The 26,783-nt window shown below is 46.7% G+C and overlaps 1 protein-coding gene across 1 annotated transcript in view; it reads left to right on the top strand.

Moving 5' to 3' along the window:
* Jub (LIM domain-containing protein jub) overlaps positions 1-26,783 on the top strand; it is an 86,658-nt gene that overhangs the window by 45,196 nt on the left and 14,679 nt on the right. The window contains exons 2-7 of the mRNA XM_077686983.1: positions 16,229-16,330; positions 18,520-18,587; positions 20,145-20,207; positions 22,651-22,781; positions 24,452-24,503; positions 26,014-26,082. Of these exons, the coding sequence (XP_077543109.1) occupies positions 16,229-16,330; positions 18,520-18,587; positions 20,145-20,207; positions 22,651-22,781; positions 24,452-24,503; positions 26,014-26,082 (485 nt within the window). The remainder of the gene's footprint in view (positions 1-16,228; positions 16,331-18,519; positions 18,588-20,144; positions 20,208-22,650; positions 22,782-24,451; positions 24,504-26,013; positions 26,083-26,783) is intronic.

Raw genomic sequence — 26,783 nt, 5'->3', positions numbered from 1 at the left:
ACTTCGCCTGCCTTGGCAGCAGCGTCGTGCTCAAACATGCTGAGCCTATAAGCCACCCGGTCGCGGGCTGTCTCCAGATATCGCTCAGTTTTCACCAGGGGTCGCTGTCTGGCTGGGGTGTATCACGATTGCCCCGCGTGCTGACTGCCCGTCGCAAGAGCCCCGTGGCGCAAATGCCCCGTGAGCAATGCAATAGGCCCGCGCCATAAACACCGCGTGCCAGAAGGCCCGAACCAATCTCCCGTGACGATACGAGGAAACGTCATTTTTGGTGCCTAAATGATTTAGAAATAGTACGATAATATACGGCGGCCATCCCAAGAAAGAAAAAGATAGAGGAAGCAAACCGAGTATGGGAGCTGTGGTACTGGGGCAGCATGCTTTCCGCTCTTGGCAGCGCTTATTTGGATGCGGGGTCTGAGTAAGGTGGATTTGAAGCTCACTGCCGCGGATGTGATAACCATGCAGTGAACTTCATTACGCCCGCGTCCGTTGCAAAGCCCAGTGACACTTCCGAGGCCTTGGGGGTGCCACCTCGGCCGGGCCACAGCCTCGTCTAAGGTAGCCTCGTCGAGTCGAGCGCGACATTCAGCACTAAATGAACTCGTCGTCGTGTACTTTTTGTTGTTAGGCGCTCTGTGCTTTCTCGGCACCATTCGCACAACTTTTTTACTCAACTTTATCTTGCATTTCATTGCGTGTCATTTTTTGTTTAACTTTTGTTTTCTCGCTAATTGTTGGCTTCCAAATCTCTCACATTCACCTCACTGCATTGTAATCATCCCCATCTGGCGTAGCAAGCACTGCCGCTAGCAGATCCGACCTCTGCAGCCCACATTAAAGAGTTCTCTCTCTCTCTAAATGAACTACGTTGCCATGTGCTTCAGACCCAAAAAGGGCAGGATGCGCTCTTCATACTTCATACTCTTCATAACATCGTTAATCATATTGATAATTGCAAGACACGAACTCTTAGAGGACGGAAACATTCACCACTAGACGAGCCAGCAACTTCGGTCAAAGTTCTCGTTGCTTTAGTTTTCTTGTCCTGTCTTTACGCCTCCTTTCAAATGACGCACAGAAAAATTACGAAAAAAAAGGAAACACGCATAGTATACCGGGGGCTTAGATTATGAGCACGGCGCGGGACTCTCGGCGTGGGCCAATTAGCACGGGGCAAATGTGTCAGGGGCATTTGAGTACGGGGCAAAAAGCGCGGGGCTTCCGGCGCGGGGCAACTGGGACGGTGCTTTTGAAATCGTGGGCTTTCGTACATCACCCGTCAAAATGTACTACCAACTGTGCGCGAGGAAATTAAGCCTATTAAACGAGCCAGTGGGCGCTGTTTATTTTAGAGAAAAAACGTTTGTCCACTATCTACCTTCTCGCGTGTTGCTCATTTCGTCCTGCCTTTTAACCACAGCTTAAAATACGTACTGCTCTATAATGACACGCAATTCCTGGGCGTCGAGTGCAGCTGCGGGCACGCCTTTTTTTTTTTTTTTGCTTGTGTAGACAGCCAGAGACTTGAAGCAAAGCCCAGTTCCAAGATGTCGCTTCGCTTGGTGCAAGCAATCGACTACAACCTACGACCGAGGCATTGAAATGGCCTGCAAGGTCAACGCGGCACGTAATGCACGGCTGATGTATACATAACTCGCTCCCCCTCAATAAAACCGCCGTTGCTTGTTTTCTGTGGCGGTAAATGCCATTTTACGAAATGCCATTTTAAAACGAAGCTTTCTATGCCTCTCTGATGGCGTTCGATGTCGCGCCAGAACCCACTGCAGGAAAGCCAACTTACACAATGAACGCCTCAAGGTAAAAACGCTTCCTGCGGTCGGAATCGAGCCTGGGTCCCTCGCGTTATGAAGTCGGCGTCTATCCGATTGCGCCATTCCCCCACGGTCGAGGCAGTTTGGATTTTGGACTTGGCTTTTTGACTCTGGTTGCATGGGAGAACGCTTCGCGTTTTAACCACCTTTCTCTTAAAAGAAAGGGGCTTTGATTTTTTTTTTTTTTTTGTCAGTCCCCATGCGGGACGTGTGCATGGGAATTGGTCTGAAGCAGCAACGGCGTGCATTCCTGATGTTTGTACTTCTAGTGGCGCCTGAATCTATACAATCCGGGGTGATCATTTAGGCCTTCAAACAGTTTTGAAAACGTAACAGCGAAGACTGGCGGCCGAGCGGTTGTGACTCCCGCTTCAAAAGCAGAGGGGGCCTGGCTTCGCTCCCCAGGACTTCCGAACTGGAGAAAGCGTTTCTCTTGACGGGCTGGCATCGTAAGGCCTCAAAGCGAAATGTTAGGGTCAACTCTGACGTTGCTGATACGTACCCACTGTAGTACCGCATGCCCGAAGTGATGTTTTGAAGGCCGCTTTATGAGCAGGAACGCGTTCTGCTTTCGTACGATATTCCGTGCTTAGTGCAGCCAAACCGTCAGTCTTTCGATTTCCTTTTAACAACGAAAGTTTTTTATTCGCGGATACGCCAAGATTTCGGTGACGTCATATCCGTCACGGAAGTGACGTTAGTACAACAAAGCAACCGGCCTGTAAAGGGTGCACCCCTGCACAGAGGGTCTTCTTGTGGGGAAGCAACCTTTAGCACTAAAGAGTACGTTGTACTTCGGGTTGTTTGTTTTCGGATTTTATATTTTAGCACGAAAGTGTTTTATGTCGGAACACACCAAGATTTCACTGACGTCATATCCGTCACGAAAATGACGCCAGTACACCTTCGCCGAAGCGACTCGCCAGCGGGACGTCGCTCGCCAAGCACGCCCACAAGACGGCCGCCGACCCGCGAATCGTGCTCAGCGGCAGATTTCACTGCACATTTCACTTTCGGGTTTTGCCGATTCCTATAACAGAGGAATCAACCAGAGTTTTTTGTGTCCGACGGACGACCGCGGCGATTTTCGTTGATCGTGTGGTCTCGAAAGCAGGCTGGTGCGTTTCGATCTTGTGGCTTGCTTCGTGTATGCGTCCAGTGGCGGGCGACGTCACGGGCAAAGCCTCTCGCTGCGCCCTGCACGTTTGCATGACAGGCGGGGTCGAGCTCTGCCGTGCGGTCCGTGAAAGTGGGATGAGGAACCCGGCGCAACCCGGTCACTCCATTGTTCCGCTCTCGCGTGTCGAGGCTTCGCCGAGGCCACTGGCAGGAAGCCGGCCATTTGCGAGATGTTCGAAGAAAAGAGCGTTGCGCTTTTCACTGGCTCCCCTGCCCGGCCACACCACCGTTAGTTCTCGCCGTGGCGCAAGCGGGTTCTTTCGGGGCGTGAAGCGCGTGCCGAACGCCATGCTTGCGAGCCCCATCGGGCAGTCTTCATTTCTTGCGTCATCGTGTTCAGTGAGGGAGGAGTACACGCGGAATGAGAAGCTGACTCGGTATCCCTGCGGACCGAGCGTCTTCTGTCAGCGCCCCCCCTCCCCGGGCGTCTCAAGGCGCCAGCTGCGGAGGCGCGCGATTTCTGGGCGTCCGGCGGACGCGGAAGAGCCCAGGTATGCGGCCTTGGGCATTCTCGCCTGCCGCCACAGCTGGTCCCCTCCGCGGGGGGGAGGGAGGGGGATTCCGTCCGGCGGGGAATCCTTTCGCCAGGGGCCCTCCTTGTGTGTGCGTGCACCTCGCCGCCGGCATCACGACAGCTGGCCCCCACGGGGCGTCTTGAGGAATGCCACGGTGCCTTATCGAAGAGGGGCGCTAACAGCGTGTGGTGCCGTTCCGCTTCGGGGGTGAAAGTTGAAGCACATCTCCGGCCGAACGCGTGCTGATTCATGGTGCTGCTGTCATTTAATTGAGAGTACGCAAAGAGAAAGTTGGGCCTTCTGAAAACGTTCTGGTGCAGGATGCTGCCGGCGTTCGGCCAACCATATTCGGCCCAGGGTCGCGAAATAGAGGTTGGCTGGAAAGGCAAAACTAAGAAGCGCGTTGCACACAGAGCCGCCGCCGTGCGCGTGCTCGCGTTGCATGTGCCGCAGTACAAGGAGTGTAGTTATGATGCAAGTTTTCTGACGCAGGGCCCGACGTATCGCTGCACATTGTAGCTACGGTTCAGCTCGCATACGGACTGTCAGTGCTGCTAAACGCCCAACTCGCTCCTGCTAGTCTCGTCCACGTTTCTTCGATAAGTTGCGAAGTAAACACAGCTGTAATAAAATGTGGCCGCAAATCGCTTTGACCCGGAAACTGATATTGCCACGAAATTCGGGAACAAGTGGGCATTTATCCGTCGTGTCGGAACTCCGATAAGGAGGAAGTGAAATTTAACCCTGGTCCCTGGTGCTTTGAAAGCGTTAGCTCACTTTTGTCCCAGCAAGTCGGCGAAGGACATCTCACCCCCCCCCCCCCCCCCCCCCCTTCCGGCCTCTCGCACCTTTGGCACACCTTTACGAGCGTGACATCTCTGTAACCTCCAAATGTGTGGTTGTGTTGTTGGAAAGCAGTCTTGCATTTTTGGAGAAATTCTCGGAACTGTAGGGAGGCTCAGTGCTGTTAGTTGGCACTCACAATAAATAAATAAACAAGCAGTGCAGTGAACCCGAACCTTTGTGGATTTTCATCAAATAGTATGATGTGTGCATGGCTTCACCAAAAATTTGGCCACGCGTGTCCTATTCTCACCCTTAGCACCCGCCCCCCTATTCAACAAATAGAAGATAGCTTCGGCATTAGCTGCATTGTTCGCTCGTCTCAATTACTCATATAGGGTTTCCAACCTCTGTCAGAGCACACTGCGGACAATGCACTCGCGCGACGCCGGTGAAAACCTTTACACTTTCGTCATATTCACTTCATATAAACAAAGCAGCTATGAGCCGTGTTTTTTTTTTTTTTTTTTTTTTCGTTTTTGGTAAACCTTAATCCACGTGATAAACAAAATAGGGAGTGGGTCGTTGTATTTTTACTTCCATTACATGGCCATCAATTTGTTCGATCGTGTTTCGGTAGCGTGAGGCCATTGTATTTATCATGATAAGGGGAGGAGGAAGTGTACAGTGAGACACCACCATGCAGACCCATCTTCGATGATGATAAAGCTGGCGTGGCGCGGGCTCTCGATCATGGCCGACATCGTGTGAATAGACCGCTTCAAATCTACCATGGCTTGTTTTATTTGCTCTGCCACTACGTAACAGTATAAAATGCCTAGCAATTGCATTGAGAACATTTTGGGCACTGTAAAGTAAACTAGCTAAACACGCGCTGTCTAAACACTTTTCTCCCCTCGTCCCTCCTTGGTTACGTCACTAATGCTTCCGCCCCTAATACGCTAAAACGCCTGAAAGTCGAGACGTATACATATGTGCACTTCTGCGTTTTTGTTCAGAATCACGCTGCCGCAACCCAGTTTCGTTCGACGTTTTTCCGAACAGCCCGGTATGTGAAGTGTACAGGCGAGTGGCGTACGTCCTGGCGACAAGCTGCATCCGGTGATACGGCTCTCCAGGAGTCTCGGCACGTCTTTCTTCGCCCGCCCGTCACGTCCATTGGCGACCGTTCTGCTCCTGCTGCTTCCTGGTGGTGCGCGGGGTTGCTCACTGACCACACCGGGCCGCCAGGAAGAGGAGAGCGCGCAGCTGTTGGCACGCTGCCGCCGCCGTGCGCGTTGCATATGCCGCGCTGATTTGGCCGCTTTCGCATGCCGCCCTCGCCGTCTAGACCCCTGAGCGTCTGTCGGCCGGTCTAGCAGAATTCCCCGTTTCGTGTCGCGGTCGCAGGAACACGTGATCACTTTACCGGGAATGTCTCCGTGCTGTCTGTCGTGGGTGCTGAGCGTGTGCTCAAAATGCGTTAAAAAAAATTCACGCGTCTCCACGAAGTGAATCGTGACGAGTGGGCGAAGCACTGGGGATCGTTCTTACCGTAAATCACCCGTGGCATTGCCCACTCGCGCATGTAAAAAGTTACAGCCGTTCCACTCTACGTGAAAACTGTCGGAAATGCAGAGCACTGATTCGCCATAATGGGCTGTAGCGCCGTTATCCGCTCACTGCTACCACCCGACGCATTTCAAATTTCCCGCCTTCGCAGTGCTGGCGCGCCCCCTGCTTGAAACTGCGCCAGCAGGAGTTCTGTTCTTTTTGTGCTTGTTTTCCCTCCCGCGCATGCTGGCGTTGCACTGCCACTTTTTTTGGAGTTTGGTGGTAGTGAATGCGTTGTATCAGCAGCTTCTTGACGTAGTTTGAATGAGTCAAGGATATAAGGCGCGTTCGTAGCCTCCCATTCTGTGTCGGCTTTGTGGCGCAGTGGGTAGAGCACCATGTACATTGCGTTCCGCCCGCAGGGTCGAGGGATCCAAACCAGGCGCCGGATAGTATTTTTTTTTATAGTGTAGGGGGAGGGGTGCGGACTACGACTACGGACGTCAACGCGGGTGGCATCGTGAGTTACTGAAATGCTCTGCATTTAATAAGTGACAACGCGTGTGTACAGTATATACAATTCCAATCCAATCCGATACAATTCAATTTAATCCAATACAATCCAATCCTCCTCGCGCATGCGCAACACTGTGTACATGGACGCCAAGGCCAAGCCACGGGCAAAGCGAGGTCCTAAGGTGCTTCGCCCCTAAAATTCGCAAGTTCGGAACTAGGCTGAGGCGCCCATGTGCGCTGTGCTTGGCAAGTTGTTAGAACTTACCGGTAGGTTCTACTAAAATAAAACTTAATTCTATCATGGAGCTTCCCGCTAAAGTTAGATCGAACTTTTTTTCGGCTAAGTGAGATGGAATGAGAGGTTCTACCCATTTACCGCGCGATGTTCCAGCGAAGTGTCCGTGCTTTTTTTTTTTTTTACTGATACGTACTTTTTTTAGTCAAACGACTAGGAGAACAGCACCAATACTGTTTTTAGATATTTTTGTAAGGACAGCACCGATGCTGTTTTTGTCCAAGCGGGTGCACCGGAAACGAGGCAGCGAAGTCCAACGAGCAGCGGCGCAACGCATAGGAGACAGATTGAAGCCATTCGAACGCGTCTGGTGGAAGCGGATCGCGAAACAAAGCCTGATAAGCAAATTCGACATTTATGCCTTCGCATTCACAGCCCACAAAAAGTGTTATTTTTTTCTTTTGTGACCTTATCTGCAACCACAGTGTGCAACTCAAGCTAAAAGAAACCCAAAAAGCCTGAAGTCGTCAGGGCTGCCTATATTAAAAATACATCCACCCTGAAATGTCAACTTTTCGAGAAACTTTCTCTTTATGGAGTGGGTGAGGGTGTTTTGTTTTTGGGTGAGCGTGTTTTGAGGGCAGTGGTGATATCACCCGCGCCCCCCGAGATGCGGATGAGTAGAGTATAACGACGCGCCATTGTCCATGCGGAGAATGTGGCACAGCTCTCAGCAGGAGGAGGGGGGGGGGGGTGAAGGGGGATGGCAGAAGCTGTTTTTGAAAGCTCTGCTGTAGTTTTTAGTAGCCCGAAGAGCGTTTGGTTCTCGACCCACGATCAAAGGCTTGGCCGAATCGCTGTGGCCTCCATTTCAAGGAGTCGTCTTTCGTTTAAAAGGGCTATGCAGACAAAATACAAGTTTATTTTATTCGAAATATTTCGTGTTTTATAGTGCCCAGCGCTTGTCCGGCTGCAAACGATGCCGTATTCAATGAGAAATTAATCTATTTAGGTTAAAATATTGATTCTCCTTCCAAATCGTGTATATTCTTGACTCTGCCATGAAGTCATGAGGGTGGGTATCTTCCAGTGCGTCATTCTCATTTGGCTCTGCCACGGCCGGGCTAGAGCGGCAACGCGCAGCCGTGGCCCTGCGGCCTTGCTTACCGTCAGTCCTCCAAGATGGCGCTACCATAGTCAGCCGCGGGCCCACATTCTTTCTTTCATGCGCGGGCCGTTGTCCGCTGTTGCTTTGTTTTTGACCGTATTTGCTCCTGGCTTGTTTTTGTTGCCGGCCTCAGCCAATCGCACAGCTGGGCGTATGACACCATAGGTTCTGTGGCGGGAAATGAGCTTGTGGGTCGCATAGCCATTCCATTTTTTCCTAATTATATAGCTTATTTGAGCGAAGTGTGCGTAAAAAGTTGTGTCAGTATGATTCTAACGAGGCAATCGTTCGAATGAACCAAACGTGTTTTGTCTGCATGGCCCCTAAGTCTTGGCTTGAGCCGGGGTGTTGCGTGATGGACCGGGATCGCAGAAGATGGAGAGCATCCCATCAGTTGTGCAATGAAAGGAGCCTTCTCGGCTCGTGTCATGCGTGTCTGGCGGCTTCTCCGCATCCTCTCCTCACTCGTGTGCTGGATCGGTTCTCGTCTGTTCGGCGCGCTCCCGTGACTCGAGGGCTTGTGGTGGTTTCCCTCTCGCAAGACGAGGCTTCGCTCCAAGTGCACGGGCCCTAAGGGAAACCAAATTCCAAGTGCGAGCGGGCATACTGTCGCAAATAAAAAAAAAGTGCGAGTCTTGTGGTGGTGGTAGTTTCTTCGACTCCTCCGGGAGCAACAGGCGGTAAATGAGATCGCCTGTTTACCCACGGTCGGCGCGGCGGACACGGGAGCACGGACACGCACTACGCTTTCCGCGTCTAAAGAGTTCGAAGCAGGCGAAACGCTGTTTTATGCTTTACAGGGGGACGCAAGGGAATCAACAGCGTCGCTAACAAGAAATGTGTCGTCCAGCGCAGTGAAAAAACTACCACCTCCCCTCGCGGGAACCCCTGTGTAGATGCGACGCATAGGGGGTTCACGTTGCAGCGTTGGAGAGCGGAGGAACGGCGCTGGAACGATGGAGCGGAGCGGCGCAGGCACCGCGTTTTATAGCGCGCATAACGGTGAGGGGACGCGCCGGCGCCAGTGCGTCTGCCGCGGCTATGACGCAACACAATCCACTTTAATCCAATCCAAGCCAAGCCAATCCAATCCAATGCCCCTCGCGAGAGAGTGTTCGCTATCGGAGAGGAGAGGGGGTGAGCGGCGGAGAGCGCAGCTGGCGCGGCGAGGAGAATGGGGGAGGGGCGGACGCCGACGACAACGCCGACGACGCCGGATGCAGGGACAATGCGGGTGAATGAGATGCGGTCGCATCTAAAAAACCTTATCATCCGTGTCATAATTTCATTCATCCGCTCTCCTCGCGTCGTGCATCGGGGAACGGTTTGAAGTCATTGCGTGCCAAACGTCGCAGACGTTGCGCTGAACGACCGCCTTCGGAATTAAACCAAATAAACAAAAATTGCGGCTTTTTATAGCAACGTTTGTGATCGTTCCTTGAAATGTTATTGATAAACAAAATTTTGGTAGCATGCGCACGCAGACGTACTGACTAGCTCGCAGGCAAGCGCGTGGTGGTGCTGAGTGAGTGCAAAGCTTAACCCATTAGGGACCAAGAAAAATCTACCCAACCAATTTCATTTATGTTTGGCGTACAAGGTCTGCGATGCACAAGAAGAAGATTCCTCGAGTTTCAAGAACATCCATTTATTCGTTCACAAGTTACAGTGGTGTACTTTCAATAGTACGGTGGGACTTCCACATAGCAGAATGGACATTTGCTCGATATTTCTACTTTGAGGCATGAAACTTGTTGAAGCATCCGTGTTTCAAACAAAGTGTAATTTGGCACTTTGCACATTCCCACATGGACCTCTTGTGGCAACACCGGCAGCGCAATTGCTTTTCCAACTTGTTGGGGAAGTGCCCTCCTTTGTCAAAAACAATGTCACTCACGATGGAAGCTGGCCGCCTACGGATGGTATGGTCTTTTGTACCAAGGCGGAGATAGTACCGTGTGACATTTCGTAGAAATGCAAGGAGGTCAACGGGCTCATCGGCAGTCAACTGATGAATTTTCCAAGAATTCACCATGGCCACATTCAGCATCTGTGTAAACAAAGGCCACCACCACTTTTTGCCGCGAATGCGAACTCTATAGTTGTTTGCGGCTTGGTCTAAGAGGTCTACCCCTCCCATACTGCAGTTATAGCTGTGGAACAGTTTTGGTTGTTGCACATTCACTTTCTCCCGTGCTGAAGATGACCACCGCTTTACAAAGCACGTGGGTAGAATGCTGTCGTAGTTGGTAGCCATTGTTACCACACTACTGTCCTTCCACTTCACAAGAAGAACCTCACCTACAGGGTCAAAACAATGAAAAAATTGTCCTCTCTGTTCTTTCTCCATTTCTTTCTTACTTGGAAGAGGGCACTTCATTTGCCGGTTCTCACGAAGGGTTCCTGTAGCCCTAAATCCCTTATTACGCAGTGCAACAAGGAGACTGTGACTTGTAAAGAAATTATCAAAAAAGACAATATGGTCACTGGGGTTCGAAGTTGCCTCAAGCAGAGAAAGAACAACACGACTTCCTAGAGGATTGTTATCTGTGCTTGCCGATTTTCCGCAGTAGGTATCAAAAGCATAACAATACCCGTCATCACTGCACATCATCCAATTCTTGTACCCGAAACGAATGGGCTTGCCACGCATGAATTGTTTGCAAGGATGGTGCCCAAAGTACTTTACCATAGACTCATCGATAGAAAGGTTTCGGTGAAAGATTCCATGCTTCTGAAATCGCTCATTTAGAAGGTTCATGAGAGGACGCACTTTGTACATTCGATCAGTGGATCCCCCGATCAAGTCATTATCAGCTAGGTGCAAGAATCGTTTGATCTCGTAAAACCTATTTCGACTCATGCACTTGGCAACGTATGGCACTCCAACATCTTCGTCAACGCACCAGTAAAGCTTCTGTCGCGGAAGACTGTGGTAACCAGACAGCAAAAGGATACCGATGAACCTTTTCAGATCATCTAAACTGAGGGAAAACCCATGCTTGTTTTGCGTAGTTGCCAGTCTGTATTATGATGTGTGTAAGTACTTGATCATCAAAGATGGTACTGAAGATTTGACTGGGTGAATAACCTCCATACAGAGCTCTCAACTCAGCTTTGCGCACTACTGCTCCGTCCGTTGAGTTCCCCCAGGTGTACTCAGGTTCTCCTTTGCTCCAGTTCACGGCAGGGACCTTTGACCGTTTTAGCGCAGGCACGCTCTTGTCAGCTTCTTCTTCCTTAGCACGCCAGTGAACTTCCAGAGTGCCTGCAAAAAGACACTTTGATGTAATGAATTTATTACGCTTGAAAGACTATTTCGCAGGAGCTACGAAGATATGACAGCTGGAGAAAGCACGCAAATCAACTGTGGCAGCGCGGCGTGAACACCACTTCGAAATTTTTCAAGCAAAATTGACAGCATACACTGCGAGGGGGGTCAAAATAGAAGAAAAAAAACATTCGCCAACACCTACACAAGCTGACACACAAAAATGACAAATTCACAGGACAAAACATTTCCACCTCTACCGGTTCACCAACCTGCGTGTATTTACAACGTCCTATTTCTCCCACTATGGCCTCACTTTATACTGTAGAATAGCACCGGCAAAAATCTAGACCTCAACACTGGTGACCCCGCGATCTCAAATATAAATCATTTAGAACGTTCAAAGTGCCTACAAATTGCAGTATCAGTGCGAAAGAAACCATTTCTAACCAGAAACGTCATTTACGGGCGCAGACACCGTGCAGTCCTCGTCTCCTTCTTCCTCATCGGTTTCTGGTGATGGGTCCGGAGGAATTATGACGACATCAACGTCGTCTTCAGCATTCTGTGCGATATCTGCTGCAGCCTCGAGGGCTTCGCTGAGTCGGCAGAACGGTTTTGTGCCGAAGAAAACGTCCGGTTCCATCGTATTGGGTGCCTGCAATAGCGAGCGCCCTTGTGCATACACAAAAGCCCAGCGTACTATATATAGTACAGCAACGTTTACATTTGCATACCACAAAAAGTATGAAAGCAATGTAACAGTCATAGAACTCAGCGTTTACTTCTACCTTTCTTGCGGGTTGATACAAAAAACTGTCGCAAATAATTGCATACTTCAGCCAGGAGAACAAAATTTCGAACCGCTCACCTCAGTGCTTGGCGGGACTGGAGTTTGTCTATATTTGACCGTAGACGTGTGCGCCCCTGAGCAGTGCGAACGCTGATACTTGATTTGGGGGTGTAAGTTATCCCCCTGGTGGTAAAATAAAGAACTACTGAAATCGGAATATTTATTTTGGAGTTTTTAAAAAATAATTTTGTAGCTGTACTTTTAAAAGTACTCCGGTCCCTAATGGGTTAAGTGAGTGGATGCCTTCTACCGCGCAGTACACGTCTAGGGGTAGACAGGAGGGAGTTGACCTCCTCCTTCCCGTCTCGCTCACAAGCCTGTGTATGTGCGTACGGCATACACCCACCAAAGCTTTAGGCCATCGCACACTGGCCCCATTATTGGCAAGGTGGCATACTCTCTCTGTTTCTGTTTTGTCTACGAGTAAACGGCCAGAGTTATACTCGTCTAATTTTACGCACCCGACGTCTTTCGTGCGAAGAGTCATATTCTTCCTTTTTGTTCTCGATCGAATCTCCGTGCTCGAAATGCAAAGAAGTGACACGTGTGCGCGTTGTGCCGGGGTCGGAGAGCAAGCTGGCTTTCTTTCGTTCGGAGGCACCGGGCCCCGAGACTGCAACCGCAGCAGCACTTCATGCTTGGGTGGGGGCGGCGTGTTGTTGGTTGCCCGTGAGCAGGGGCGTCATGCGTGAGAATACGACCCAAGCCCAGCTGGGCTGGGCGTAGCGCATGGAGGAAAGAATACTCAGGAGAGGCCCCTAGCACCCCAATGCATTGCGAAAAGTGTGGAGGAAGTCACGTGAATTTTCTTGAGCCCATAGACAATGTTGCTTGCTTGTTTACAACTGCGGCGGCCACATTTGGGCGAATAGAACGGACAAATTTTTAAGGCGCTTGGTATGTGGCTGCCTCGCTACGCTTGCAAACCAGCGCAGTCGCTACGACAAACGTTTTTAAATTAGGCCAGTTTGAAAACTCTGCCGTCGGAGGCGTCTGCGTTCGCCATCCCGCCAGCCTGTTGCTATGACGACGACAAACGCTACTTTGCCAGGCTTAAGAACTGAAAAATCGTCCTTCTATCTCAAAAACGAAGGCCGTTTTTCGATTGAAACTTTGGGTGAGGGTTAGAATGGGCAAATTGAAGGCGAAATCAACAGCTTAGAACATGATATCGCACCGAGGAATTAGCGACGGAGCTGTTTTCGCTTCGAAGCGGGAGGGCAGGGCGGCGCCATGTTAGTCAAATCAAACCGGAGACAGCAAAGGATGATGGGATAGAGTGCTGGGCTCCGTGGGCTCAAGTCATGGCGGGACTCGGCTTCACAAATGTGACGTCAGGGCCTCTCCTAACCTTTTCTTTCCTCCATGGCGTAGCGCTACCGAGCGGCAGGTAGGCGATCGGTTTGATGGTCGGTCGGGCGGTGGCCGTCGCGCCCCTTGGGCACCCTTGCCGCCGGCGCTCTCACGCTTCCAGGGACACAACTGACTCATTCTCCCGCTTTGACTCACACTGGCGGCCGCGCTTTTCCATTCATTTCGCTCCCCCCTGCGCCGCTTCTTTTTTCCTCGTACGTGCGATGCTGCCACTTCGTGGGCTCCGAGAAGCGCGCTTTCCAGCGTCACGTAGGCGATACGGACGGGCTTTGCCGCGCCCAGGGCGTTCCTTTTCCGATCGCCGCGACTTCTCTTTCCCTTTTTCCGCGCCTTCCAGTGTGTACCGGCTTGCGCGTGTTGTCATTGGTCAGCTACTGTGTCTCGGCGCTCGTTAATCAGATAGTTTGGGGTATTGCCTTGGTTCTGCCTTGCCTTTTTTCCTGGGATTACATCAGATGCGGAATAAACAGCAGGTTGCTTTCGGTTTCGTATGGTTGCAGGTTATTATTTATGAATTGAGTTTTAAAAATGTCCACACTTGTTCCTGAGTCGGACGTCTGGCGTACTTTATAGTTCAATTTGCGTTTTATTTTGTATGTTTTGAAATAGCACTGTCATGTTGCTAACCTAGTTGCAAACTTGCGTTGATTTCTGCTCCCAATAAGCCGCAATGGAATCTGATCAAACAGAACCAGAAGAAATCGGCGAAATCATTTCTGTTTGTCCTGCTTTTCGTCCAGTAAGAGCGAGGGATATAAAGTGCCGCGAAGGCTTTATTGTGTGCTGTCTTTCACATTGCACAAGTAGTCTGCGATTCAAGTATTACGGCTTATAAATTCATGCACCCTCTTACGATGATAATATGACCTCTCACTGTTGTGAAAGGGAGCCAGCATGGGGTCATATCCCGAGCAACCGTGGACGTCCGTGGGACGTCCGAAATACATCCGAACATCCAATCGAACGGATCTACAAGTCCGAGTGACATCCGCCAGCGGACGTACAAAGTTACCACGAAGCATCAAATAATGGTTTAGATTGAATATAAAAGCAAAAACAAAAAAGCTACTTTGCGTTTCAATTAAAAGATTTTGTACATCAACACGCTGACTTGTATATGGCAAGTTTCATCTGCATATTTCTAAAATTAAGACTAATTTTTTTATTTTTTTGAAGCAGCTCACCGTCTCCAACGGTGATCTGTTTGGGGAAGGATATATAAACATTGAGAACCGCTAACGAAACGTGAAGCAAGTTTACTGTGTTCATGTATGCCTGTCTGCCGGTTGGTCTTGTGCGCTGCAGTATTCATTGTAGGAACTTCTAGTTAGTGTTTCTGGAAATTTTTACTGAACATCCAAAATACATCCAATTTCGGACGTCCGACTGGACGTACGGAAGTGTTAAATCCAGACGTCCATCGGCTCTGAAACGGACGTCCCACGGACGTCCGCTAGATCCGGCATGGACGTACGGTGGCCGGCCGACGGACGTCCGGTGGTTGCTTGAGATGTAGTGCGAAATTATGCCCTCTATGGTCTATCCTCTGTGTGGTTAGTTCATTACTTCTCTGCACGCTGCAGGATGTCATACAAGAGAGACCATAGGCTGCACCCAGTAACCACACCTTGTTTGAACGCATTCGGTTTGTCAATTAAAAAACAGTATGGTTTAAATGAGACAGACAGCTTCTGATTTAAAAAAAAAATCAGTGCCATTCCACTTTGTGAAGGTGGATGACCAGCGAATACTGTTTGTGGGTTATTGGTTGGCCACAAGCTCCCGCGCAAACCGTGCCGTCGCGCCGTGGAAGCGTTCAGCTGGAAAAGGCGTTCACGCCTTTTCGCCCCTGAGGTATTCGGGGTCCCGACGGGCATCGCGCTTACTCTGGCGGCGCGGCCCGATCGTCGTCGGTGGTCTGCTTCCACCGCTTTCGCGCCCATTTCCACCTACTTTTTCTGTATGGGTAGGCTTCACTGTGCAACAATGTGGGAAAACCATCTTACGAAGACCTACCTTGCACCAATTTCCCTAAAGTCAGGTTCACTTCTAAAGACAAATGCATTGCCCGGAAGACATCTTTAGAAGCAGTGTGCACTATAACGCCTCGAGCGCTGCCTGTGGGGGCGCCACTGAAATCCCCCAAGCTGCCCGTTTCGAAAGCAGCCGCGGGAGGCTCCGGCCCGCACCCCACTGTCGCCGCTGCTTTCGGGGCACGCTCACGACTGAGGTTTGCCGTTTGTATGCGTTCCAAATACATAATAATGCGGACCAGTCACTCTGTTCGCAAATGTGGTGTATTTACAAGAGTGTAACTGGTCAGTGTCAGATGTGTGAGAAATCTGATTGTTTTTCTAAAGCTGTTTCGCCACAGGGCTCATTGGTTTGGATTTGGTAATGGTGCATTTTGAAATTTATAGGTCAGTTATGCTAGTTTGATGCTCTGTGTGTTTAGAATGGCAAAAAAAAAACCTAATTTGCCATTCCTCATTGAGTTGAGTTGGTTACTTTTACTCTACCTGCTGCTGAGACCAAGGATGCGGGTTTGATTCGTGGCCACAACGGCTGCTTTTTAGACGGAGGCGAAAAGCGAAAATGTCCGTGTGTCGAGTTTTCGGTGCACGTTAACGATCCCCAGGTGGTCAAAATTAATCCGAAGCCCTCCACTATGGCGCGCCTCACGGCTCAGGTGTAGCTTTAGCGCATTAAACCCCTGTAATTTTTTCTTTACTTTTACCCTACTGTTCAGTTGCAGCCACCTTTCACCCAGTCATTGTGCACAGCTCAAACCCATGTCATTACAGCTGTACTTCTGTAACAGTTGCATCTAACAGTTGTATATGCATAACAGCTGTGCTTCTACCAAGTTGATCCTTTTGAGCGAGTATTATCTGTGAGATAGCTCATGATAGCTGGGGCTGTAAACTTTTTTTCTCACTGTGCAGGCATCTGCCATACATGCGGTGAGAAAGTGACGGGTGCTGGCCAAGCCTGTCAAGCAATGGGCAACCTGTACCACACCAACTGCTTCATTTGCTGTTCATGTGGTAAGTGTGGGCTGCATCGCTTGTATGCGTACAGACTTGGTAGGAAGGTCCTTTCCTTTGGATTTTTGCTAGTTCATATTCGAGCTTGCTCAGTTCACAATAAAGAAAGCAAAAGGAAAGCTGATTGTAGCAACAAAGCTGTGGTGCTTTTGTGCCCAAATCAAATCTAACATCCATTTTCCATAGTATTATAGAAAAAAGTTGATGTAAAATTAAGTGCAGTGGGGTGTGAAAGGTTCATTCGATGGCCCTTAAACTATGTGACTTAGGTGGCGTGGGGCTGTACTCAGTCATTTCGTTTTGGCGGTGCATCTTGCAACCTGTATGTTCCCATTCCAGTCATTGACTAGGCTGTGCAGCTAGGTGCCTGCGTTCCCTGGAAAGCTTTGTGTCAATACCAACGGAAAGGGCTGCTGTCGTTTTGCACAATGGCGGAACCAGCAGTACACTGCCCTAAAGTGGTTGAGGCCTTGCAAGCCAAATAGATTAACCTTGTTCTTGAAATGATGAAATTAAGCTGTGTAGCGCATTCTCAAACATTTTTGAATTGTAGTTGTACAGTTAAACCTGGATGTAACAAACCTCTGTGTGCTGAATTCCTGGATTTAACGAAGTTTTTCAATTCCCCGTTGCCAGCCCCATTGAAACCCTTGTGTTTGAGACCTCTACAGTCAGTAACGGATTCGCTACGATGATGAGCCATTGATTTTTTCACTTTTTCTGAAAAATCTGCCGGAGAAATGCACTGATTTAGCGAGCTCACAAACTATTATGCGTTTCCAGTGTTAGGGCGGTGTCGGTAAGGTCCTAGGCCCGCCTATCGGCTTGTAGTTGCACATCTCCGCTGGTGTCGGTTCGTCGGTGACGAGTTCTGCTGCCAGGAAGTGGAAAGTTTTGTTTTTTCAAGACAAGCTCGCAATTTTAAATGCCATCTCCGCCGGTCATAAGGAAGAACGTCGTCACCCGGTACAGTATTCCAGGTAGCACCCTCCCAACAATTTTGAGTGCGGCAAACAGCATCAAGATAGCGAAAAGGCGCCCCCTTTCAGCATAAGTTTGGTCCTTGAAATGGGTTAAGAGACAATTGTGAATGCGGTGTCAGTGACCCTGCTATTTTTGAGTGCCGTGTAGTAAGTTCGTGGGAAAGCTGCAGGCGCAAATCATGCAGTTTTTCACTGTGAAATAAATCCTTTAAGGATGAGTTCATCATCACTGATGTCTAGCATTTTGGTTTCGTTTCTGCTACATTCACGCGACTCGAATATCCAGGTTTAACTGTATAGCATTACTTGAAGGTGAACACCTTCGACATAACTCTGTCTGGTTGGGTGACTTTCTTTACAGACAGGCTTCTTTTAAGCTAATGGCACACATGACATCACAACTGGAAGTGATGCCATCATTGACTGAAAGTGCTGTCACTTTTAATTGCAACAGCACATCCACTACCGGTGATGGCATCATCCACAATGTGAATGCAGCACAGTGTGGTGAAACAGCAGAGTGTGTGGAGTTCGCCACGCTGCAGGGTCACGTTACCGGCTTTGCTGGTCACTTGCGCCTTACCTAGTGAGGGTGTCTTTCCACATGCCTTACAGCACCCTCAAAACTCAAAATATCAATCAGTAATAGTGCCTGGAGGTCCTTTTGCATTCTTTCAGCTGAATCATTCATGCTGTGTGGACAGTTTAATTGCTATAAAGGCTGCCATTAGTACCAACGCAAGTTAAGAAGAAAAAAAAACTGTACTTTGCCTTTAAAATCCCCAAAAATGTATTTCGGATTGAAAACCTTAAGTGACTGGTGACAAGTTCTTTGGTACGTGACTTCAAATAAAAAAGAAAAAGAAAGAAAAATAACGGCAAAGATGCATAAACAACCAAGCTAGGAAGACAGTGTTGTGTGCTGTAGTGTATTCTTCAGCCCTTGTGTGTGTGTGTGTGTGTGTGCGCGCGTGTGTGTGCGTGCGTGCGTGCGTGCGCGTGCGTGCGTGCGTGCGTGCGTGCGTGCGTGCGTGTGTGTGCGTGCGTGCGCGCGCGTGCGTGTGTGCGTGCGCGCGCGCTCTGCTTCCGCTGGTCCTTTTTTCATTTGTTTTTTTTTAAGCTGAAGGATAGGCTAAGCTGGACTACTTGTTAGTCTGAAAAAGCTTGAGCCCGCTTTCTTTTGTTTTCCTCTCTGTCTCCCTTCAGGGCGAGCATTGAGAGGCAAGGCATTCTACAATGTACATGGGAAGGTTTATTGCGAGGAGGACTATCTGGTACGTATGCTTCATGTGCTTATGGTACACCTATGTTACACTCGTGTTCCCCGGGGTTTTGATGGCTGGTGTGGCAGTCATATGCTTGATTGAAATATTGATTAACTGGGTGAAATATTCGAGTTTTGGTTTTTTGGCACATTGTCAATGTACCGTTTTTGAATGAACTGTTGTATTGATCTGGAGCACTGCACTGAAGCAGCTGTGCAGCTCCTGGCTCAATTCTTGGACTAAGGTTTTAAGGGGCCACCTTTGCCCTCCCACTGCGGGTTCCCGTGCATTCAGATTTGTGATGTGGGCAGTCAATCTGGACGTGACCCCCCAAGGGGTCCATTCTCAAATACCATGCTGGTTAGACTATTGTACAGATTGGTGGATACATTTAAAATCTCGTGGAAAGGGCCTAGTTTGGGCATTACTGCCAGCATGCTAATACTAAGGTGCTTGTTTTCTGCTGAAATTTGTTATTGATAACCTGAATGCACAAATTGTGCCATTGGTGTACTTGTCACCTTTTTATGAAATTTGTACTGGGTAATGAGCCTCAAGAAGTATTGTGAGTGCTGTACTGTGTACATTTGATATGCTTAAAGTGACGTCTGTTTCACACACATTTTCACTTTAGTGAGCATATCTTGAGGGCTGTGTTTTCTGTGTTTTTTTTTTGTGATAGCTGTGCCAAAGTAAAATAAGTAATTGGGAAGGGGGATACTTCAGCATTGTGTACTATATAAGCTTAAGCATTATTTCAGATTAAGAACAGGTTCCACGAAATAAAAAAAAAACATTCTTGAGGATGTGCAGATGGGCTTTGCTTCAAAAATTTTGACTGCATTTGTCGCAGTGTTTGTCATAGAGGCCATTTTTTGCATTATTTACTCAAGTAACTTTTCATGGCTATGAAAGGAAATGACTCCTCCTGCGTGGCCACTTAGCTTCTTTAGAAAAAGTCTTTCAGTCTCAAGTAATTATTATTTTAATTCAGCTTCTAAGCTAAAAGAAAGTTGGTATATGTCTTTGGTAGAATGGCAAGTATACACTGCTTTAGGGTCTTTAATGGAACAGCAAACAGCCGCTCACGCATACATTCCTTCGTTGACCCTTTCCAGAGTGCTAACGTAGCAATAGTTAGGGCTGAATCACAGCTGTGAGCTGTAACTAGAGCTTTTTAACTACACCATTACATCAGCTTACTGAATGGATGTAGCTATGATATAATTACTATTAATGCACCTGTCCTTCTATGATAATAAAATTAGAACAAAACCTTTACTGTGTAACTTAGTTGGCCTGCCTTCACGTAACAATTTACACCTTTCATGAATGGGTGTTTGAAAATATGAAAATTGTTTTGTCACAAATGTGGGTGTGCCTTTTTAAACTTCCTGAGTGATTCTGTGGCTTTTTAAAAATGTGAAGATGTTTGTATAGTAGAAATTTAAAAGAAACTAGGTAATGTGTCTCAACTGTAAAAGTAAATGCGATACAGTGGACATTGTTCAAACAGACCACTTTGGCATGGAAAGTTATTTTTATGTGCTCTGTTGTACTTTTCAGTACTCGGGCTTTCAGCAGACTGCAGAGAAGTGTGCTGTGTGTGGACACCTGATAATGGAAATGGTGAGATCCAATGTGGAATATTTTACAGTTATAATTTGCACACCTTGTTTGGTGGCCATAATTTGCATGTTGTTTGAAGACTAATGCTGACCTGGGGGGGGGGACAAAAAATTGTTTTAAAAGGAGCAGCTGTTTGCACAAAGCCATTAGCTAAGTTGTCAGGTTTCTGGGTGTAATTAGGTAATAGCTTCAATGTAACACTGGCATACTGAAATTAAGCGCTAAAGCAAGGCATCCATTGTAAAATGTACCGTAGATGAAAGAGAAGTGGTGCTTGGTATGGCTGTCCTACCCCCCGTCTCTCCCTACCCCCTTTTTTTTTTCTGTATGCATTTAGCTTTCTGTCTAGATCTTAACGTGGCCCAAAGTGATATGTGCACCCTTTTTTTTGGGCCAGTTTTCACCATTGCTTTGTTATTGTGTACATATAATTTTGTTCCATCTCTAAATAAAAGAGAGAAATGTGAAAAGACAAAATATTAGCTACACGTGAGATGATAACAGCTGCACCTGTGTACACCTGACACCATTGGGGAAACAACTGGCCTTTCAAACCGTATGGTGGTGCCCTTTAACAGGCACTTCTCATTGCCATTTCATTGAAAAAAACATGAATATTATGCATCTGCAGAACAACTAAATAGTTTAGTGACGTGCGTATATGAACAAGCTTGGTCAAAACAATGGAGGTGGTTAAATATGTTCACGTGATTCTAGCATCAATTGAATATGCTTAACGAGGCATCTTTAGTATATTGGAACATTAGTAGATAGAAAAGGGACAACACAGACACCAAGCTGGTCCCACCAAACAGTTCAATTATTCACACGAGAAAAGTTGGCTTTCCACTCATCATCATGGTTCCCGTCCATATTTGCTACACCAGTGTAGGCAGGTCACTGTTGGTTTTAAAATGTTCTTTTCATATTTGGGGGGATGTGTAGGCCTTCTTGCATTTTGCTGTTGCGCCTATTCATTTGAAACAATTGTTCTCAAGATAGAGCAGATTTTTCCTTAACAAATAAAGGGCAGCGTGAATGAGATGTTGTAAAGATAGTAGGATTGTTCTGAGATGCTATAGTTTATAAAGTAGCCAATGCAGTAATTATTTTAGCATAGTAAGATCGTTAAAAGTTTAAAAAGCAGCAGTCCTAGGTTTTATTGTAACTTGCCTGCAGTCTTACTAAGCAGAAAATCAAATTTACCGAAGTTCAAATACATACATTATACCCTAACAGGACGGTTAAATTATGTCAAATTAGTTGACAAAATCTAATTAATGATTTACTGATAATTAACTGTACTGTAATTGTCCTGAGAATTATAATACTAGCTACAATAAAAAAATGGTGGTTCATGGACTGAGCAGAGGATGTTGTAAGGCAAGTTGAAAGTTGACTTGGCTTACTGAAACATTGAGCAAAGAAGTGTCTTGCACAGGGTTATCTTTTTGCAGTTTAAAAGCCAGTGGCAATTTTACATGTGCATACTGAAGTGTCATTCTCAGCAACTTTACCGCCCTCTTAAGGAATCATGGAGGCAACACACAACTTTACTCCAGCCAAAATATTGCTTTATCAGAATAATACTTGTGCCACTTTTTATTCTAACTTCAATGAAATAAGTTATCTAATGAGGAAAACAGAAGAAAGGGTGGCAACTCACCAGCTGCTTGCCTACACTCAACTTGTGACACTGTAAATCTAGTTTATGCGATTGGCGGGTGCTTCTGATATTAACCAAACATTGAGATAGTTTTGTGGGCGGGCTAGAACTCATAGTGCTTCAAATAAAAAACAGTGTTCTTTTATCACAATAAGACTATTAACAAATGGCTACAGTGTAATAGCGAAATCAACATGACTTGGAGGTGAATGCTATGAGTGGCTTTATGAGCGGCGGGGATGCTGCACTATTTATTGAGGGGCTCTCGCAGCACCGTGACAGCTTTTGGAGTTGGAAGAGTTATGAACAAAAGGCGCTTGCCGTTTTCTCGGAAATCACGGAGGGTTCAGTTGAGCTCAAGTCATCAAATTCTTGTCACTCTCGTAGCCAGAAGCAAGAACAAAGCCTATGGCCATTGCATGGCACATGGTTATTACCCGCTGAAATGCCCTGGTTTGATTGGCGATTCCAAACTTCTGGTTTTTTTCATGACGCCATTGAGTTGGGGTTCTGACTGGCTGTTTTGCCAAACATGTTACAGGGCCCTTGCCACATCATATCATTGTGCAGTAAGCATGTAATTTGAAATCCATCCCGTCAAGCACTGACTACTCAGTGACGACAGCAACGCATCATGGTGAACTAATTGTAGTGAAGTATGAGCTGTCCAACCTTTCGAATAAGGTGAAGCTGCACATTGTCTTCATGGCCCTTTTAAAAAATGACTGAATGGCACATATCACAAGTGTGTGCACACGTGGTTTTTTGTTTATTCAGATTCTACAAGCGATGGGAAAATCTTACCACCCTGGCTGCTTTCGCTGTTGCGTCTGCAATGAGTGCCTGGATGGAGTTCCATTTACAATTGACATGGACAACAAGATATATTGTGTCAATGATTACCACAAGTAAGTGTTGCTTTTCTATTTTTAAGGTGTGTACTTCAGGATTATCACTTTCTGCCATAGAAAAAAAGTTTGTAAAGAGGGAGATCCATGCTGCTAGTGTTCTAAAATTGTATCCACTTGGTTAAAAAAAATACGAAGAAACCGTGGCACTTCACGTATCATTTGGATGTATCATTCGGACGGTTACACATGGCAAATTGAACATCCTTAATGGGTTGTTAAAGCAACTTTTGTGGTTTTTAACAATCCTAAGGGCAGTAGCATTCGTGGGCAGCAGCATTACAAGGGCAGTAGCATTTGTGTAGGCTAGGTGAGGCTGTTGTAGAAGAGGAAGATGGAAGAGGGTACTTTTGCTGCCCCTTCCCCACTGCCCAACTTTGGTGAAGTCATAATGTTGACTTCACCAAAGTCATGGGGAAATGGTGGGTGCATGTCACCTGCAAAACACGCGAGTGAAGGGCTCTTGCCCCTGGCCCCGATTTCAAAAATCTGTTGACACACATTTCATATAGGGGTCTTTGGATACTTCCATTGTCACCCAAGTTTTTGGTAGGTTAACCGCTGCTTATGCTTTCTGAGTGAGGGTTGTGCACATAATGCCACACAACATGCTGCAAAAAGAAAAAAATTTTCAGAACAGCTTTAATTTCTTTGAAAAGTGCTTGAGTACTTAAGAAGGGTTGCTGCTGTGCAGATTGTTCTGCAAATGCACATTTGTAGTGCAGACATGATGAAAAAAAGTAAACCCAGTTTCACCAAGAGTGAAATCTGCTGAAACAGCAGAGATGTGGGTTGTCTTTACGAAGATTCTGTTTACCATCAGCTTCTTGTGCGTAATGTTACAGTCATCTGAACAGCTAATTGTCTCATAATTTTTTTTTTCAGATAGTTCCAGTAAAACAACAGTTTCAGCTGTTTTCTGTAAACATACTTCCTCCGTAAATGGTCATGTATTGACAGCGCACAGAAATTCTGTAATGTTTACAACTTCACTGTGAACTAGCTAATTATGCAAAGTAAATGAAACTTGGCGTAATGGTAGACTCATGTTAACGTCTAATTGTTGTATAATTTGTTTTGGGATACTTTCGGTAACACAAGAGTTAGAGCCGTTTTCTGCAATCGTACTCCCTCCATGGATGGCCATGCTTCACTGCATAACAGGCAATGCGGGAAAGCCCGCTTACAAAGATTAAGCTTACACCGATCTCTTTATTTAATGGCTTTACCTCTGAACACAAATGCATTTTTGGGAAGACGCCTTTCCCAGCAATGCATCTATTATTGATTTATCCATTACTGATGCCCACATTTCTTAGTGCAAATTTATTTGATGCATATTTAATGATGTCTTCTTACTTCTTGTTAGTTCTAATTTAGCACAAAGACATGAATGCAATTGGTTTTTTTCGGTATGCGTGCTTTTGTCAAGCTCTTCGTGTGTATTGCATGGTGAGAAATTGGGCTTTTTATAAGTTCTCCAGCTGTGAACTGTTGAGTGTAACCGGCGCTTTCTACAAGCATTTGCAGTGTCTGCTTTTCTGAGAGCTTGCTGGTGGCTGTTCGTGTAGAACATGCTTCATGTTAGAGGCAACTGTGAAATTTTAGAGCTAGCGGTAATTCCGATATTGACCCGTGTAACAATTAATGGACCACTTGATTCATTTCAGGATGTTTGCACCTAAATGTGCAGCTTGTGGGAAAGCAATTACGCCAGTGGAGGTAAGCCTTGTACACTTATCTTGGGCCTCTGTGAATTTTGTTGGTACCTACCCCACGAGCCGGCACTTGTTAGAACTGACAGTATGACAGACTGAAGTCTGATAATGAAAGTACGAAATAAAATGAGCGCTGACTCTGCACACATTTTTCGTTAAAAGTGCGGTTGTTGCTTTGTGCGAATAAATATAAAACAGCTTATACTATATCGCCTTGCACATGAAGGAATTGAAGAAAAAAAAACAGCGGCAGGCTACAGCTGGACTCTAGTTCATGCTGTCAAGGCACCACCCATCCCCAAAGCGGGTTCCTTTTCATAAATCTCGATTTCATAGATGACTGCTTCTGGTTATCATAAAGTAAACATTAAAAAATCAAATCTGTTTGACAATATTTGGCGCGAGAGCACGCATGGGGCATGTTATGTGTGTTCTATATCCATTGGTTAGTGAAACCTGGTACATATGGGGCAAATGTAGGTACATTTGCAATACTGCATTTTTTTCCCCCTTTCTGAAGTGTCTGTGGTTTTCATTCTGATGGTGAAACCTTGCCGCTTTAAGCACTAAAGAAATGGAGTGGCTATGCTGTGCTGGTTGGTGATGTTTTTTTATAGGCACATAAAATATCCACTACGCATGATAGGCGCCATTGTTTTATGACTGTGTCTTTCCTCTTGGGTGCAGCTTTTCCATCAACACTTCTTTGCATGTGGGGGTTTAATCTATTTTGTGATTATTGTAACCAGCTGCCTTTTCTCTTACCCATTTAACATCACAACAGAGGACTTACCTTAAGTAAGAATGTACAGTGCCATTCTTAGTAATCTTCAAATAGTGCCTGGGGAATGTAAGGAATGGTTCTTGTAATTTGGAATGGATACCCTAGCAAACGTGATTATGGTGAAGGCGAGTTGGGTTAGAAGATTTGATTGATTTATTAGAGATAAACTTAACTGTAAAATGAAGACCAAGCCTGCATTCACAGAAGGCTTTTATAATGTTTACTGGGGTGCTGTTATAAGTAATGTTATTGCTTGTAAAAACAATGAAGTACTTAATAATGTACCAGCACAATGCCATGTCCTAGGAACTAAGGACTGGTTTTTAGTGAGTCTGGTGAACTCGGAAGAATGTGTTCGAGCACTGGGGCAGAGCAGCGTGTTTGCTTCCGTGTTTTTTCTTTGCGCAGTTTGTTCGAAGATGTTACTTTATTACCGACCTGCCCACTTGTCCTGCTTCTAGAGGGCTGGCACAAAATTGTTAACTATAACTTTTATTTCCGTCTGTCCCTTTCATCAACTTTGGTTTTGTTATTCATTTATTGCATACACTGCTGGTCCTTGGGACATGTTCTTTAATCAGTGCATAAAGGGAGACAGCTACAAAAGAGCTTTGGCTGTAGCACTTGTTCAGGAGCCTTAGTGCATTCCTTCAGTGGCACACCTGTGACCTTTGTGCTCACCCTTTGTGCGCCATTGTTTTATGATCATCACTTTGGTTTGTTCATGCAGGGCACGGATGAAACTGTTCGCGTCGTGTCGATGGACAAAGACTTCCATGTTGACTGCTATGTGTGTGAGGTAACTTGAAATTCTTAAAAAAAATTCATGCTCACATCGCCTTTAGAAGTTGATACATGTGTTATCATTGATTAAGTGCGTAAAAGTATTGCTCTCAATTTAGAAGCTTATCTGTTTCGTCTATAATACTGTGCTACTTCTTTAGTGTTGGAAATCTGTGAACTGAAATTGCAAGCGTTCTGTGTGTTCAGTGTGAAATGATCTAAGCCTCATTCTGACTTCATTCTATGCAGATATTTAAAAGTTGTAAACCCAACTGAAGTAAGGAAACAGTAGCAGTGACAGTGTTTTAGGATGTATCTGAATGAAGTGAACGGGGCCTCACTGCAGTGCTTTGCCAGGGAGGGATTTGCATTTAAAAGGACCACGGAGACAACTTACAACTTTGTCCACTTTGATATAACCAGCCATGAAAAACATTTTTTTTTAACCAAAGAACACGAGGAATTGCGAAAAACTTTCAAATTCAGCACTACAGTGACATAAAATGGGCAGGGGTGATGTAATATGGGCAAGCACTAAAATATTGTGATCAGTGTTTTAACTGCATGTTAGGCTTCAAGTGATATGAACAAACGGAACTACTAGAAGCCCCACTTTAGGCACCCGGTCATGTTTCTTGGCGGTGGCTTAGGTCAGCGGCCACCAATCGCACAAACAAGACTCTGTGATGTTTCAGAGAAATCACCATAAAGTGGCTG

This window comes from Haemaphysalis longicornis, unplaced genomic scaffold (genome assembly GCF_048455015.1).
Source record: "Haemaphysalis longicornis isolate Haplotype H1 unplaced genomic scaffold, Haemaphysalis longicornis Haplotype H1 scaffold_1, whole genome shotgun sequence".
Lineage (NCBI taxonomy): Eukaryota > Metazoa > Arthropoda > Arachnida > Ixodida > Ixodidae > Haemaphysalis > Haemaphysalis longicornis.
Note: the sequence above shows the minus strand (reverse complement) of the source record. Positions and strands in the feature narration are given on the sequence as shown.